The 18,702-nt window shown below is 37.5% G+C and overlaps 1 protein-coding gene across 6 annotated transcripts in view; it reads right to left on the reverse strand.

Moving 5' to 3' along the window:
• ALMS1 (ALMS1 centrosome and basal body associated protein) overlaps positions 1-18,702 on the reverse strand; it is a 161,945-nt gene that overhangs the window by 48,477 nt on the left and 94,766 nt on the right. For all 6 annotated transcript variants that reach the window (XR_014841648.1, XR_014841647.1, XR_014841649.1 and 3 more), the window contains 3 exons: positions 13,350-13,591; positions 8,649-8,774; positions 4,790-4,960 (listed from right to left, as the gene is read on the reverse strand). Coding sequence is in view for 3 of the 6 variants with exons in the window: in XM_013996028.3 (XP_013851482.2) it covers positions 4,790-4,960; positions 8,649-8,774; positions 13,350-13,591 (539 nt within the window). In the remaining 3 variants the exon portion in view is untranslated. The remainder of the gene's footprint in view (positions 1-4,789; positions 4,961-8,648; positions 8,775-13,349; positions 13,592-18,702) is intronic.

Raw genomic sequence — 18,702 nt, forward strand, 5'->3', positions numbered from 1 at the left:
GTGGGTTAAGGATCTGACATTGTCATGAGCTGCGGTGTAGGCTGCAGCCATGGTTTGGATCTGGCATTGCTGTGGCTGTGGCAAAGGCCAGCAGCTGTGGCTCCAATTTGACTCGTAGCCTGGGAACCTCCATATGCCACGGGTATGGCCCTAAAAAGAAAAAAAATAAAATAAAAATTAAAAAAACTGAAAATGCAGAGTTCTATGGAATTGCCCATTGTGGCTCAATGGGTTAAGAATCTGACTGCAGCAGCTTGGGTTGCTGTGAAGGTGTGGGCTCAATCCCTGACCCAGTGCAGTGGGTTAAAAGATCTGGTGTTGTTGCAGCTGTGGCTAGGATTCAATTCTTGGCCCAGGAACTTCCATATGATATGGGTGGGGCCCTAAAAAGGAAAAAAAAAGAAACGAAACACAGTTCTCTATAGTTAAGTCAAACTTTTAAATCTCATTGTTTCATTTTCTTTCCTGATTGCTCAGTTTCTTTCTTTTTATTTATTTATTTATTTATTTTTTGTCTTTTTGCCATTTCTTGGGCCGCTCTCGCGGCATATGGAGGTTCCCAGGCTAGAGGTCTAATCGGAGCTATAGCTGCCAGTCTATGCCAGAGCCACAGCAACGCAGGATCCGAGCCGTGTCTGCAACCTACACCACAGCTCACGGCAACGCCGGATCATTAACCCACTGAGCAAGGGCAGGGACCGAACCCACAACCTCATGGTTCCTAGTCGGATTCGTTAACCACTGCGCCACGACGGGAACTCCTGCTCAGTTTCTGATAGGTATGTACGGTTGAGTGTTTTTCCTGATATCTTCCTGTAACTTTTCTTGCACACAAGTTTGAATACGTAAAAATAAGCTCAAATTTTATCTTGTTGGTGTACTTGATCCTTTTGCTACTCTGAGGTAAACTCTTATCTGTATTAGTATTTTTTGGCCTGGAATTTTGTTTCGTCAACATTAACATTGCTCATTAGCTTTTCTTTGGTTAGTGTTTTCCAAATATATCTTTTCCCATTTCTTTTATGTTTTGGGACATAAGGCAAAATAAAATGTAATCTAGTCATATATATATATATATGCACACATACACAGGTGTATTGAAAGTAAAATAGGAGTTTCCGTTGTGGCTCAGTGGTTAACGAATTCGACTAGGAACCATGAGGTTGTGGGTTTGATCCCTGGCCTTGCTCAGTGGGTTAAGGATCCGGCATTGTCATGAGCTGTGGTATAGGTCACAGATGTGGCTCGGATCCCGCGTTGCTGTGGCTCTGGTATAGGCTGGCGGCTGCAGCTCTGATTCGACACCTAGCCTAGGAACCTCCACATGCTGCAGGAGCAACCCTAGAAATGGCAAAAAAAAAAAAAAAGAAAAAGTCAAATAGTTTCATTAAGCTTATAACAGAAATCAGTTTCCAAATACCACCAATTGCTTTAGCCATTTCTTCTAGTGTCATTATCCTTATTTCCAAAAATAACATGCTTTATACTGAAATATCTTTTTGAATCCCAGAAGTTAACTTTTAATTTCTTTCTATGACCAATATGGTCGTACCTTTGACAAACTGTTCCTATCACACCCATATTCCCTCATTCTACCTTCTGAAAAGTTTTAGCCCTATATCAATGTTCAGTTGTTTATATATTATTATGCAAATAGTAGTCGTGGTGATTAAATCAACATTCAGTCTTATAGACTGGTATGTTTCTATTATTCACAGTTAAGCCAGCTAGTAGAGTCCATTTATTTTCTTTTACAAAGTTTTGCTTTTCCTGAGGAGTTAGTAATTGCCTGTTTTTGCATTTGCTAAGTTTCTATATACCAACACCTACTTCATTGTTTACTAACAAATGTAAAATAAAATTGAAAATCTCTTTTATTTTTTTTTTTTTATTTTTTTTTTTTTTAGGGCTGCAACAGCAGCATATGGAGGTTTCCAGGCTAGGGGTCTAATCGGAGCTGCAGCTGCTGGCCTATACCACAGGCATGGCAACACAGGATCCAAGCCACATCTGCAGTCTACACCACAGCTCACAGATCCTCAACCCACCAAGCAAGGCCAGGGATTGAACACACAACCTCATGGTGCCTAGTAGGATTCGTTTCCTCTGCGCCATGACGGGAACTCCGAAAATCTAAATGCAAGCGACTACATAAGGTATTCTATAAACATGACTTTTTTCTTACAGTTCTCAATCTGAACTTCTACATCTTCTGTTCCACTATTGCAATGACAATTCCTTTCCTCTGGCTCATGTTGGCCTATTTCCTCCAGCCTAAGTTTTCCTTTTTTAAAAAATTAAATCTACTTCATTTTAATTTAGGGAAATAAATTTTGTGAAATGCCACAGAATGTCAGTCTAATTTCCATTTCTTTGTAGGGACCTGTTTTCTTTCTGGAAGCTTTCAGAATCTCTTTTCTTGCCAGTGTTTCAAAATTTCAAGGTCATGTGCCTTGGTGTGGATTTGTGTACATGACAGTTCTTATTAATATGGAAATTCATATTCTGCAGTTCCGAGAATTAGTCCTATATTTTGATTCCTTCTTTTCTATCCTCCCTACTTCTCTATGGAACACCTGTTTTTTGATGTTGGTTGACCTTTTTGGGCCAATTTTGAATTTTCTTGTCTTTTTTCTTTTCCCTTCTTTTTATGTTCTACTTTCTAACAGATTTCCTCACTTTGATATTCCAATGCTCCTACCAAGACTTTTTTTTTTTTGGCCACACCCGCACCATATGGAAGTTCCTGAGCCTGGGATTAAATGAGAGCCACAGCTGCAACCTATGCCACAGCTGCAGCAATGCTGGATCCTTAACCTGCGCTGGGCTGGGAATTGAACCTGTGCTGCTGCTGCAGAGACAAAGCCAGATCCTTAACCTGCTGTGTCAGAGCAGGAACTCCTGAGATATATTTAATGGGCTCACTTAGCTATTATATAAAAGTCATGTATCAATTTTTCCAGGCAGGCATCCTCCCCCCATCTTTCTTAAAGTCTTTGAGGTGAGAGCTTCTGAGGCTGGGCTTCTCCCATGATGAAATAACTGCACAGGATTAAGCCAAGAGGAGGACTTTTCCTTAGGATGCAAAGGTTGGAAGCAGACCAACAATAACAGTAACAGTAGACTCCCATAGTAAGTGGGAGGTTATAAGAGTCCTTATGTAACAAATACCAATTTCATTCCAAACACATCATCCTTACCAAATGCATCCAAGAGGTGAGCTATAGTTGGTAAGTTCACTGTACAGACTTCTGATGGAGTCCCTTTAGTCTACCACTTTGTTCCCTGCCAAGTTTTCCATATCTACCTCCTTTTCAAGTGTCTGACAGTGGGATCATACAGTTACATCTGTGTCCCAAACTGCTTCTAGCATATAGGTAGTATATGAGAGTTTTCACTTATGAACTAAATTTTGCAAATTTTTTTGCCTTTTTATATACTTGGCAGCTTCAATGTTAACTAGCAGATGTGGTTCTTTTATCTTATTTCAGATTTCAAAATGTTTTTTGGTGCAACAAAAAGTTATCTAGAAGAATAAATGTGCACTTTAGCAAGCAATCTTTCACTCGGTTTCTTTATAAAAGCATTAACACCATCACATGAATTCATTAACACTATCTCAACACTTGAACACAGAGCCAGTCTATGTTTGAATACTGCCCCAGGATCAGCTACTATTTGGCTAATAGCTGTGCACAGGAGTAAAAAGCTGTAAATGCAACAAAGCAACACAGGCAAATACACAGGTAGAATTTTCAATGGCTCCTGGAATTTTCATTTAATAAATAAATACGACTGTGTTATCAACTAAAAAAGCACAATGTCAGGGACAGAGAAGAAAAAATCATGCAGATCCTAAAGATTAGAAGCTTTTATAAAAAAGCAGGGCCTATATCTGGAGATAAGGATGAAAATTCAAATACCCATGCTGACTAGAGAGCCAAGGTCAATGAATGAAGCAGACTGGGTCTGAGAGTTGTAGGAACTGAAGGAAAAAGGAGAATGCATGTCCTTTCTGCAGAGGACAGCCAAGCCTCAGGGGCGGCTAATAACCGCCACGGAGGAACATACACTCTGAGTGCAACTAGATAGCCTGATTTTTCAAGGGAAGCCCCAAATCTTATTTTTAAATGTTTGCAGCAAAATTTAAAACAAATTTAAAACACCATGTGAGCCATACACTTTCTTGCAGAATCCAACCTAAGGAGATGCTAGTTTGTAGTATCTGACAAATAAATTTATGAGGTGTTTTAATCAAGATTTTCTATGGATTTTAGTCTTTAGAACATACTTAATTAGATATTATTACATTTCAAAAGTTGCAAAGTATCTCCTATAGAGAAAGTAAATTTTATTGCTTTCAAAAATCTGAAGCATTTAGGAGTTCCCGTAGTGGCGCAGTGGAAACAAATCTGACTAGGAACCATGAGATTTCAGGTTCAATCCCTGGCTTCACTCAGTGGGTTAAGGATCTGGTGTTGCCGTAAGCTGTAGCATAGGCTGCAGATGTGGCTCGGATCCTGCTTGGCTGTGGCTGTGGCGTAGGTCAGCAGCTGGAGCTCCAATTTGACCCCTAGCCTGGGAATGTCCACATGCCTCTCGGGTGCAGCTCTAAAAAAACTCACAAATATATGTAGCATTTAAAAAGATTTTACAGTTTCCTTCTTGCATATACACAACAAAATCGGAGAAAAGTCTGCATAACAAGCAGAAAATAAGACTGGATAATACTCTCACCTAGGATGAACAGAAAAAAAAGCCACAAAATACCCAAAGCCAATCCAGTCACCTGCATTATCTTTCTGAAAGGGTTTCTTCCCAACAAACAAGGATGCCTTAGTTACTGCCCTCTTGCTGTAGATCCCCTCTTTGTGTTTAATGTTCACAGCGTCTGTCAGGTCATCATCCCTTGTGCCTAGCACCTGAGCTGGGAAGTCGGGAGCAATGGCATCATTGGATCCTACAGAAAAAATGGGAAAGTAGTATAATTAACACAAGCATAAATAGGAAGTTGAAGAAAGACAAAAAATTTATCTCTTAAACCACTTGTATAAAAAAGGTACTACCATGGGAGTGTTAGAGGGAATTACAAGGAGATGTCAGTCAAACTGAAGCTAACAGAAATGTACAATATTGTGACAATAGATGGAGAAGCAAATGACATAAAGAAGACATACAAAGTAGAATATCAGTTTAGAAGAGAAACAATTTCCACTTCAGGAATATTTTCAGAGGAGGAGAAAATAGATTATACCTTGGAAAATGAATAGGCTTTTTGAAGTATGAAGAGGAAGGAAGAAACGAAGACATTTTAGGTACAGGTAACAGCACTGGTGAAGACAAAGGAGGAGGAAAACGAAGAATACACAAGAAAATCACACTTTTCTGGTCAGACTGAATTATAGACTACATCAATGAGACTGCTAGGAAATAATAAAAAAGTAATTGTTTGGAGCAAAATTCAACAAGGCATGGAATCCCAAGCTAAAAGGTTAAAGAGTGTTTTTTTTTGTTTTGTTTTTGGTTTTTGGTCTTTTTAGGGCCACACCCACAGTATACGGAAGTTCTCAGGCTAGGGGTCAAATCAGAGCTGTAGCCACCAGCCTACATACATCACAGCCACAGTAACACGGGATCTGAGCCATGTCTGCAACCCATGCCACAACTCATGCCAATGCCAGATCCTTAACCCACTGAGCGAGGCCAGGAATTGAACCCGAGTCCTTATGGATACTAACCAGGTTTGTTACCGCTGAGTCTCCATGGTCTCCAAAGTTGTACTATTCTTATTAAGGTTCAGCCATTTTTCTTAAAATGCTTACGACAAAGGCTACAAGTTTTTGATTAATTTCCAGAGTTTTGGAAAAGTTTTCTGTAAGGTTCTGCCAAAATTCTGTTGCTTTTATTACAGGGCAAATTCTTGGAGGTCTTTGCTCCCACATTTTTTTCTGCTATAACTCCTCACCCTCTTTTAAAAATCCAAGTCAGTTTTCAGCTCATGGCTTTTTGCTCCTATTGACAGTAAGGATTAGTATATAAATTATTTAAATGTCTATAAATGGATATAAAAATAATGTCTACACCTCATATTGGTCCAGTTACTACTTAATAATGTCGCTGGGCATAATGAGTAAATTTCTAACAATCTCTTTTTTTGTGAGGTTACTTAGCCTTTTTTATTGTTTTTATTTGTACAAGGATTTTATGAGTTCAATTATTTATGCATTCTCAATTGAGGAGAAATCTATTTGGGTCAAATATTTGCAATGGTTTATGACTTGCCCTTGGCCCTAAACTCCAGTTGGATCTTCCGCATATCGATAGAAGCACAACATATTAATAGACAATAGCTATTAGGACAATTCCTAGGCTTTCACCTCGAGTAGTTTTACTGATCTAAGAAAGGATTTATTTTCTATTATCAACTCCCTAACCCTCAGAATAGATGGAGAATGTGAAAAATGACTACCTTAACTATATATAGCTAACACATCTCTTCTGCCTAATTGACGCATTCAGTACTTTAATTACAGGGTCACTGTATCTCAGGATACAATGCACCATCCCTGAGTTATCTTCTCCCATTAAGGAAGAATTTTTCTCAAAGTCACTATCTCCAAAGGGAAGGGTCAGGGATGTATTTTTTTTTTTAAATCATAGACCATGCAGGTAATGAAAATTTCTTCCAGTTTCTGGTTATAGTCTTAATAATCATGAAAGCATTTTTATGGTTCTTTTTTTCAGTGGCATCATAGTGGAAAATCAGGAGCAGTTATATCAGGGGCTTTACCTCAGTTACTATTAGATACTAGTTTGGTCCTCTTTAAAATTAACAGAATCTGCCTAAGGCCAGGGACAATTACTTTCTGGGCAATTTCTTTTTTTCTTTTTTTTCTTTGTAGGGCTGCACCTTCGGCTTATGGAAGTTCCCAGGCTAGGGGTAGAATCAGAGCTGTAGCCGCTGGCCTATACCACAGCCACACAAACTCCAGATCTGAGCGGCGTCTGCAACCTACACCACAGCTCATGGCAACATCAGATCCTTAACCCACTGAGCAAGGCCAAGGATCATACCAGCATCCTCATGGATACTAGTAGGATTATTTTCCACCGAACCACGATGGGAGCTCCCTGTGCAATTTCTACATATACAAAGATATCTACTGACAAATCATGAATAATTTATATCTAAACTAAAGCAAGACATCTCCTGTGGCCCAATCAATATGTTACCCAACAATCAAAACCCCATTTCATACCATCTCGGCATCCTTATTTTAAAATTTTACACAGGAAATTATTTATTGAGTTCCTACATGGGATGCTATTCATTTTCTAAATCTGTAGTTCTCTTGTGATCTCACAGGGGGATATTTAAAAATTCCAGGGGAGTTCCCGTCGTGGTGCAGTGGTTAACGAATCCGACTAGGAACCATGAGGTTGTGGGTTCGGTCCCTGCCCTTGCTTAGTGGGTTGACGATCCGGCGTTGCCGTGAGCTGTGGTGTAGACTGCAGACGCGGCTCGGATCCCACATTGCTGTGGCTCTGGCGTAGGCCTGTGGCTACAGCTCCGATTGGACCCCTAGCCTGGGAACCTCCATATGCCGCGGGAGCGGCCCAAGAAATAGCAAAAAAAAAAAAAAAAAATCTAGGGAAACAGTGATTTTTAATATCTGGAGTACACTACAAAAGTTACTAGCTAAAAGTAGTTTAAAATTTCAACATTAGATACTGCTACATTCCTTTCAATGCTGCTGTACCTTTGCAGAGTTGGATTTTTGTCAGTTTCTGTAGTAAGAGCAGTAAATGAGGGTGGTTTCATCTCATTTCATTTCATCTCAGAAAGAAGTTGTACAGGGCCTTAATAACTGCGCATAGCTCATAGTAAGTAACTGTGGGTATTTATGAACAAGTAAGATGTTTTATTTCAAAAGCCAAAACCAAAAAGACACACCTAATATTTTTGTTTATTATTAGATCAAAACAGTATTTTTATATCCTAATAACTTATTAGCATTTGAAACAATACTTCACGTATTTATATGCTCCTGATAATTTATCTCCATGCGAAGATAAGGAAAAAAAAAATTCACCCAAACACTAAGGGCACTGTGAACAGAAAAAATTTGGAAAGGTTTGTCCTAGATGGCATCCACTAACCCAAACAAACAATTGTTCATACACTTCAATTTTTTTATTTTTATTTTTAGGGCTACACTCAGGGCATATGGAAGTTCCCAGGCTAGGGGTTGAATCAGAGCTGTAGCTGCTGGCCTAGGCCACAGCCACAGCAATGCAGGATCTGAGCCTCGGCTGCAACCTACATCACAGCTCATGGCAACACCAGATCCTTAACCCACTGAGCAAGGCCAAGGATCATACCAGCATCCTCATGGATACTGGTTCATTTCCATTGTGCCACAACGGGAACTCCCAAACATTTATGAAATGTTTGAGTATACATAGTAACTCACCAATTTGATAACCAATCAAGTAACTCACCAACCTGAACCAGAAACTGAGTCATGAAATGCTCTATTTCACTTAAAGATTAGACAGCATTAAGCTTTTATATGTCATACCAGAATTAATCAGCCAATTCACAAATAAAATTTCAAAAAAATTTTTGAATAATTTCTACATAATACCTGAGTGTGAGCTCTCAATGGTGGTATCTGATTTGGAATCCAGAGATGAAGGAATTTGACTTAATTGTGGAACATAATACATCTTCGTACTACCAGAAGGTTTATATGGCAACAGTAAAGGCTGGACTAAGGAGATAAAAAAATCAGAATAATTAATAAAAAACATTAATTCCTTGAACAAATATTAAGTACTTTTTAATGTGTCAAGCAGTGTTCAAGATTACTGGGGTAAATCAGTGAACCAAACAGAAAAGTATCTCTGCCTTTAAGAGGAACTAGCATTCTCTAAGACGGAGACAGATAAACAGTAAGTAATTAGCACACTAAATAAGTTAACTAGTATTTTAATAAATTATAAATGATATTAAAAAAACTAGAAAATGCTGAGGAAGATACGAGTATTGGGGAAATAGCAGCAGGATACAGTTGAACTAGAGTGGCAGGGGCAGTTTTCATTGAGAAGATGAGTTTTTAGCATACACAGAATGGCTCTAAGAAATGCTTTATCTTATATTCAACCTGGTCATTGTTAATTCCTACTACTGATCTTTGCAGGTTTTTCCTCCAAAGTCACAGAAAATAAGTCTAATAATTCTCTTCTATATGACAGATTTTCAAAATGAGTTGTCCATTATAAAAGTACAAATTCTCAATATTAAGAAAATACACAGAAGTAAAAAAAAAGACAAAGTCCTACCACTCAAAGACAGTTATTATTAACATTTCAAATGTATTTCCTACGTGTCTTTCCTGTGTTTTTTTTTTTACCTAGTTGCATATAGTGTGTATAACTTGAAGTTCAGCATTTGTACATCATATTGATAATAAAATACTCATTTTAGTTCCTATCTTCACATTTTTATGATTATACTATAAGTATATTTAACACTTCTCCTAAAGTTAAAAACTTAGGCTGAATTCAGTTTTCAATAATTAAGAATTTTGTAAATAAAGACTTCCTGTTTATGGCATGTCCATTCTCTCCTGCAGTCCCAACTCATGTAAATTTTCTGACTTCAGAGTGAAAATTTATGTCATTTATAAAGTTTTTTTTTTTTTTAAACACTGACTGCTTAAATGCTTCCTACAATGTCTGTGCCAATGTAATAATTTGATTATCATAAAGGATGAAATATTTTTCTATATCCTTGTTCATGAATATGGTAGAAACTTTTCTCTTTTGGTAACTGCATCTTGATATTTAGCTGGACACACACTGCCCACTGTACATTATATTTTCCAATATCCCTTGTAGCCTTGTTCAACTAAGTATATATACGCCCATGGGTCAAGTGTGAAAATAATGTGTGCAACTTTCAGGTATCCCATTAAAACGTTACACTTCTTAGGGACTAAAGATCATGACAGATGAAGCAGCCACTGGAACCAACTTACAGAATATGGTATGTGCTAAGAAGCAAATAGGGTACCTGCCTATCCCATAGACAGAATGCATGTATTCAGCAAGAAAGGTAGACAAGCCTTTTTAAAATCTTTTGCTTTCTATCTTTGTCACTCTTAGCTTTGTTAGATGGAAGATCTTACTTTTTTTTTTTTGCTTTTTAGTGCCATACCTATGGCATATGGAAGTTCCCAGGCTAGGGGTCAAATTGGAGCTGCAGCTGTGGGTCTATGCCTCAGCCATAGCAACACTGGATCCGAGCCGTGTCTGTGACCTACACCACAGCTCATGGCAATGCTGCATCCTTTAACTCACTGAACAACGCCAGGGATCGAACCTGTATCCTCATGGATACTAGTCTAGTTGGGTTCTTAACCTGCTCAGCCCCAATGGGAACTCCACATGGAAAGTCTAAGAAATAAGAGAGGGACGCTTCCACTAAGAGTCAGGAGCCCTCTAGTCATTTTACACTCTTTATGTCACTGAAGCAATACATTGAATAGGATGGCACAGGGCTGACTAAACTACAAGTGACCTAACTATCAAGGAGAAATAAGATTGTCTTAAAAAAAAAAAAGTCAATAGGAGTATGGTTAACACCTACATGAACACCTAACCACGCCTGGTCATAGAAATAAAGAACCTATTATTTATTTATTTGTCTTTTTTGCCTTTTCTAGGGCTGCTTCTGCGGCATATGGAGGTTCCCAGGCTAGGGATCTAATCGGAGCTGTAGACGCTGGCCTACACCAAAGCCACAGCAACACGGGATCCGAGCCACGTCTGCAACCTACACCACAGCTCACGGCAACACCGGATCCTTAACCCACTGAGCAAGGCCAGGGATCGAACCTACAACCCCATGGTTCCTACTTGGATTCATTAACGACTGAGCCACGATGGGAACTCCGAGAACCTATTACATTTAGACTGGATAAGCAATGAGGTCCTATTGTATAGCACAGAGAACTATATCCAGTCTCTTAAGATAGACCATAATGGAAGATAACATGAGAAAAAAGAATGTATCTATAGGTATGACTGGGTCACTATGCTATATAGCAGAAATTGACTCAACACTGTAAATCAACTATACCCTAACAAAAAAATTAATTTAATACAAAAATAAATTTTTAAAATTACCATAAACCTACATGTGCAGGGCTAGTAAAGTCTCAGACCACTTAAGAATACTTGTGCCACTCCATCAAGCAAAAACTCAGCCAATGAGAACCTGGCTGAATTCAATCAAGGCGAACAAAAAATTGTAGAGAAGAATTTAAACAATAGGAAAAATAGGCTATAGCCTCCACTTCTATTTGAATACTGCTGTAGTCATTATTGGTAGAATACCAATAATAGTTTTCTTCCTCCATTGCTGTAAATAAACCTTGATGATTAAATTTACCAGTTAGTTCAAAGTTTGCAGAAAATGGACAACAACAATTAGGCAGAATTACAATGGACCCAGAGCAAGAATGGCTATCATGTGGAGATGAAGAATTCTGAGATAGATAAGCAGCTTTTTGAAATTCTCAACACCTTTGTATTTGGATGCAGAAATCTGCTTATGTAAGGGAGAAGAAGTGATTGTGCAGCAAATAATGGTTGCTTCTGGGGAAGGACTAGAGAAGGGTAAAGAATGTTCAATTATAAAATTTATTTCTTCAAAAAACTTGAAAATGGAACTAAAACTAAACATATAACATTATTCTTAATTTGTTAATTTAGAGTAGTAGGTATGTGGTCATATATTTAACATACTATTCTATATACTTTTAAAATTTTTTGGAAAAAATTCAAAATTTTACTTTTGAATCCACAGTATTTAAAATAATACTTTATAGATAAACCAAATAATATTTATCTTTTAAAGGAGTCCTTTCTCTCAGGTACTTGTATGCAAAGGTAAAACCATAAACTGTGGGCTCTACATAGACTGATCCATTTGATGTCAGAAGAGATGTAAAATACACTTTCATAGCTGGAGTTACCCTCTTGTGCTTCTGCCACCAACATGAGAATAACACAGCCCAGGGGAGCCTGAATTTCAGAACTAGGCATGTGGAACAGAATTATACCATTTTCGCATCCTGGTGCCAAACTCCAATTGACTCACAAGCCCAAGAATGAGAAAAACAAATGTTATAAAGCACTGAGATTTTTAAGGTTCTTGTATGGTATCACTGTGACAATAGGTAACTCATACATTAAAGGTGCTCTATGTGATATTTATTATATTCTTTTTGGGGGTATACTGTTACTTCACAGCAAAAACGTATAAGAAATATTACCACCTCAACATAGAAATGTATTTAATTCAAATTAAATTCAGTGTAATTTAAATGCAGAACTAACCAATTTTTTTATACTTGTACGGATATCCCATCTAGTTCTAGAGATAGATAAACTTTTTGCTTATAAGTAGGAAACCTTAAAAATATATTGTACAAATACTGACTATACTTTACACTTAGTAATTTAAAGTTCCCACCTACACTTGGAGGAAGAATGGGAACTCAATTGTTAATTTTCCAATTATTTATCTAAAAAAGAAAATAATTTGCTATAATTTTGAATGTTGTATAGTAGAAGCACTATCAAAATATTCTCACGACAGCATACAAACACTCTAAATGTAGACCTTATGGTAGAGATTGCTAGCTGTTCACCAAAACCCATTTCTTTTTCATCCTGGAAAAAAAAGTCAAACTATTCCTAGTCAGTGGAAAGTGATGTGGGCCACTTCCAGGCCTAGCCCATAAAAGCCTCCCACATGCACCCCTCCGTGCTTTTTTGCCCCTTCTAGCTGACTATGACGGTGAATCCAAGGTAATCTTGGGTTCCATGCTTTAAAAGACAGTAAGGACACAGTCGACCTGGTCCATGTTTATGGCAAGAAACAGACTGGTTTTGTGTTTATACTATCTATTTATTATAGTATGCAACATTTACTACAGCAAAAAAAAAAAAAAAAAAAAAAAAAAGCCAAATAATTCACCTGTCTCTCTGAACTACTTGCATTCTTATACATTATTATGTATATATTGAGATGAAAATAAAATGTCACAAACAGCATGAGTTTCAAATCAGTTAACTCCACTAGAAATTTAATTAAAACCATAATAAAATTATATTCTCTTCATAGCTATGTAAATAAAAGATGATAAAAACATGTCAGCCCAATGTTTAAAATTAAAATTAGGTTCTCTCACTAGGAACACCCAATTAAGAAATTTCTTTGATAATTACACACACAAGTTAGTAACATGACCTAACATACAATCACATTCTCTTACCATCTGTGCTTTGAGGAACAGTAATCTGTTGGACTGAAGATGATGAAGCAAACTTGACAAGACCTTTGCCCACCTTCTGGGTAGTGAGTTCTGGAATTTCATGTTCACGATCTTTAGCACTAACAAAAATCTCAGATGAAAACACGGCCTTTCCTGGACTTTCTGTTGTTATCTGAGTGACTGCATCAGATGACAATTTTCCGGAGAAGGGAGAGAACAATGTCTTAATCTCCTCTGGTGATCTGAAAAAAAAAGAAAGGACACAGCAGGTCATATCCTTGGCTTGTCAAATACTGTAATCTCTTTGCAAAGTGGCTTCAAGGAATATTTTGTGGAGACACATCAAACTCAAATGGCTATTTCTATAGAAACTTTCACTTTTTCAGATACTTACAACAAGGTAATTATACATGAGTATAATTTTTTTTAATTTAATTTTCAATTTAGAGTGCTATTATATAAGGAAAGGGTACTTTCAGTTCAAGTGAAAACACATACTTTCATTTAAAAAAATTACTGTAAGTCCACCATAAATTAAGAGACTGTGCTAAATACATAGTATATAATAAACAAGAAACAAAGCCTTCTCTTAAAAGGTTTATATGTCATTGGGGGAACCAAGTTTTTCAAGTTGTAATTACGTATAAAGATTACAAAAAAAATCCATATTAAAACAGAATGGACTATATAAACGATTGTATAAATAAGTAACAGGAGGAAGGAGACAAATCTTGCCAATAGAAGGAGGCCAAACAACACATGTAGGTATGCCCCCAGCCTCACCATCCATCTCCTTCCAAGGAGGTGATGCTTAATCTTTCTCTTAAGCCCAGTCCTGGGCTGGACTGAATCACTGAATTCCAAAGAAGAGAGTTCAAAAAGTGAGAAACGGTAACTTTACAGTAGAAAAACCTGGCAAACACCATCCTATCCAAGGGATGATGGTTCACATCACCAGAGATATCATGTGGATGTACCTACTCTCTGCTATGAGGTGATAAGGGTACTTCATTTCTGTGGTATTTTTTACCAAAACCCATGACTCCAGTCTAATCATGAGAGAAATGTCAGCCAAACACAGATTGGGAAAAATTCTACAAAATATTAGGCCGGTATTCCTTAAGACTGTCAAAATCAAGAAAAACAAGGAAGGAATGAGGAATTCCCATAGACCAGGAAAGATTAAGGAGACATGGCAACTAACTAAATGGAACGTGATATACTAGATTGGGTCCTGGGACAGAAAAAGGCCATTAACAGGAAGACTGGGGAAATCCAAAAAATGTCTGAAGTTTAGTTAATAGTAATGTATAGATGTTGACCCTTCTAACTTATAAAAATGTACTATGGCAATATAAGGCATTAACACTAGGAAAAACTGGAAGAAAGGTAAAGGGAACTCTATTATGTTTGTATCTTTTCTGTAAATCTAAAATTATTCAAAACCAAAAAACTTCATTTTTAAACAATAGAGTAATACTGTATTGCATTATATTGGATTAATAGCTATGATATGTTACAGAATCAGAAGAACTCCCTGCTGTGTAGCACTTAGAACTATGTCTAGTCACTTATGATGGAGCATGATAATGTGTGAAAATAGAATGAGTACACGTCTGTGTAACTGGGTCACCATGCCATACAGTAGAAAAAAAAAATTGTATTGGGGAAATAACTATTAAAAAAAAAATTAGTAGGCCAATCTTCCTTACAAATACAGAAGCAAAAAACCTAAACAAAATGTAGAGAATGTGTGTGTGTGTGTGTGAATTCCTCCCAAGATTATTTACTCCAGAAATGCAAGTTAACATTTGAAAACCAACATGAGTTCCCATCATGGTTCAGCGGTAACGAACCCGACTGGTATCCATGAGGATGTAGGTTAGATCCCTGGCCTCGCTCAGTGGGTTAAGGATCCGGCATTGCTGTGAGTTGTGGTGTAGGTCACAGACGCACTGTGTTGCTGTGGCATAGGCCAGCAGCTGTAGCTCCGATTTGATCCCTAGCTTGCAAATTTCCATATGCCACAGGTTTGGCCCTAAAAAGCAAAAAAAGAAGAAAAAGGAGAAGAAACAACACCAATCCTTTTCAAACTTGTTCAAAAACTGAAGAAGGAGGGACCTGTGCAAATAAGTAAGATGAGTCTTCCAGGCCACATTACCCTTACAATCCAAAGCCAGATGAGGACACTGCAAGAAAACCACAGGACAATAATTCTAATGAATACGGACAAAAAAATTCTCACAAAATATTACCAAACTGAATTCAATAGCATGTGAGAAGAATTATACACAATGATCAACTGGGATTTATCCCTGGGATGTAAGCCTCATTCAATATGAACAAATCAACAAATATAATAAGCTACTTTAAAAAGGTACAAATCATATGACTATCACAATAGATGTGGAGAAACAACTGATAAAATGTAACATCTTTTCATGATATGATTCTCAACAAATTAGGTACAGAAGGAACATACCTCAACATAATAAAAGTCATGAATGACGAACTCTCAGCTAACATCATACTCAATGGTGAAAGGTTGAAAGTTTTTCCTCTAATATCAGGAACAAGACAAGAGTGCCCATTCTCACCACCTTTACTCAACACAGTACTGGATGTCCTAGCCAGAGTAATCAGACAAGAAAAAGAAAGGCACCCAATCAAAAGGAAGACGTAAGCTGTCTGTGTTTGCAAATGATATGATCTTATACACAGCAAATCCTAAAAACTACACCAAAAAACTGTTAGAAATAACCAATTAATTCCATAAAGTTGCAGGAAGACAAATCAACATAAAAAAATCAGCTGTTGCCATACACTAACAAGGAAACGTCTAAAATACAGAAAATAATCCATTTACAATAGCATCAAAATCAATAAAATAATCTAGGAATAAATTTAACTGAGGAGGCAAAAGATCTGTTCACTAAAAACTAAAAGACTTTGACGAAGGAAACTGAGGAAGACACAAACAAATGGGAAGATTCTGTATTCCTGGACCAGAAAATTAAGATTGTTTACAAGAAATAGCAACAACAACAACAGACAAAAGACAAAAAGACCAAAAAAAAAAAAAAAAAAAGATTGTTTAAACATACATACTATTCAAAGCCACTGAAAGAGTCAATGCAATCCCTATCAAAATTTCAATACCATTTTTCATAGAAAGAGGATTAAACTATTCTAAAATTTGTATGGAGCCACAAAAGATTGCCAAAGCAATTCTGAGAAAAAAACAAAGCTGGAGGCCATCACACTTCCTGGTTTCAAACTATACTACAAAGCTATCAATAGTAATCAAAACAGTACGGCACTGGCACAAAAACAGACACATAGATTAAAGGAATGGAACATAAAGTCCATAAATAAACCCCCGATATACAGTCAACTCATATTTGACAAAGGAACCAAGAATACTCAGTAGGGGCAGTACCTCTTCAATAAGAGGTGCCGAGAAACTAGATAACCACATGCCAAAAAAAAAATGAAACTTGACTATTTTACTATTCACAAATTAACTTGAAATGGGTTAAAAACTTAAACATAAGACCTGAAACCATAAATTCCTAGGAAAAAGCATAAGGGAAAACTCTTTGACATTGGTCTTGTCAATGATTTTTTGGATGGGACATCAAAAGCACACCCACAAAAGCAAAAGCCCATAAAGAAGACGACATCAAATCCCAAATTTTCTGTACAGAATCAACAAAATGCAAAGGCAACTTACAGAACAGGAGAAAATATTTGCAAATCATATATCTGATGAGGGAATAACATTCAAATATATAAAAAACTCATACAACTAAATAATAATAATAAATAAATAATCCAATTTAAAAATGGGCAAAGGAACTGGAACTGAATAGACATTTTTCTTTTTTTTTTTTTTTTTTTTTTTTTTTTTTGTCTTTTTGCTATTTCTGGGGCCGCTCCTGCGGCATATGGAGATTCCCAGGCTAGGGGTTGAATCGGAGCTGTAGCCACCAGCCTACGCCAGAGCCACAGCAACGTGGGATCCGAGCCGCGTCTGCAACCTACACCACAGCTCACGGCAACGCCAGATCCTTAACCCACTGAGCAAGGGCAGGGACCGAACCCGCAACCTCATGGTTCCTAGTCGGATTCGTTAACCACTGCGCCACGACGGGAACTCCTGAATAGACATTTTTCCAAAGTAAGATATACAAATGACCGACAGGTAGATGAAAAGGTGCTCAACATCACTTCAGGGAAATGCAAATCAAAACCACAATAAGATATCACCGCATACCTGTCCAAATGGCTATTATCAAAAAGACAACAAATAAGTGCTGATGAGGATGCAGAGAAAAGGGAACACTTATGCACTGTTAGAGGGAATATAAATTGGTGCTGCCACTATGGAAAACAATAGGGAGTTTCTTCAAAAAATTAAAAAGAGAACTACCATATGATCTAGCAATCTCATTTCTGGATATACATCCAAAGGAAGTAAGAACAGGATATCGAAGAGCTATCTGCACTCCCATGTTTGTTGCAACATTATACACACTAGCCAAGATGTGAAAACAACTATATCTGCGTCTGTCAATGGATAAAGAAGACATGAGAGGAGTTCCTCTTGTGGCACAGCAGGAACAAATTTGACTAGTATCCATGAGGATGTGGGTTTGATTCCTGGCCTCACTCAGTGGGTCAGGGATCTGGCGTTACCATGAGCTGTGGTGTAGGTCACAGATGTAGCTTGGATCCTGCGTTGATGTAGCTGTGGCACAGGCCAGCAGCTATAGCTCCGATTCAACCCCTAGCCTGGGAACTTCCATAAGCTGTGGGTTCGGCCCTAAAAAGACATAAAAGAAAAAGAAGACATGGGAATGTTATTTAGCTGTTAGAGAGAAGGAAATTCTGTCATTTGCAACAACAGAGATAGACCTATTATGTTAGGAGAAATAAACCAGAGAAAGAGAAATACTGTATGATACCACTTATACATGGAAACCAAAAAGCCAAACCTGGGAGTTCTCTGTGGTACAGTGTGTTAAGGATCCAGGGTTGTCACTGCAGTGGATCAGGTCACTGCTGTGGCACGGGTTTGATTCCTGGCCCAAGAACTTCCACATGCCAAGGGCGTGGCCAAAAAAAAAAAAAAGTTGAACTTGTGGAAACCAAGTAGAATGCTGTTTAACAGGTAGACTGGGGGAAATGGGGAGAAGCGGGGTCAAAGGTACAAACTTTCAATGAAAAGATGAATAAATTCTGGGGAATTTAGGCATGGTATTATGAGGATAGTTAACAATAATGTACTACATAGTTCAAAGTTGGTGAGAGTATATCTTAAATTTTCTCACAAAAGAGTAATGATAATCAT

This window comes from Sus scrofa, chromosome 3 (genome assembly GCF_054392235.1).
Source record: "Sus scrofa isolate SSC_HxYL_T2T_F1_AM1 chromosome 3, Sscrofa_HxYL_maternal_Yorkshire_Landrace_v2.0, whole genome shotgun sequence".
Taxonomy (NCBI): Eukaryota; Metazoa; Chordata; class Mammalia; order Artiodactyla; family Suidae; genus Sus; species Sus scrofa.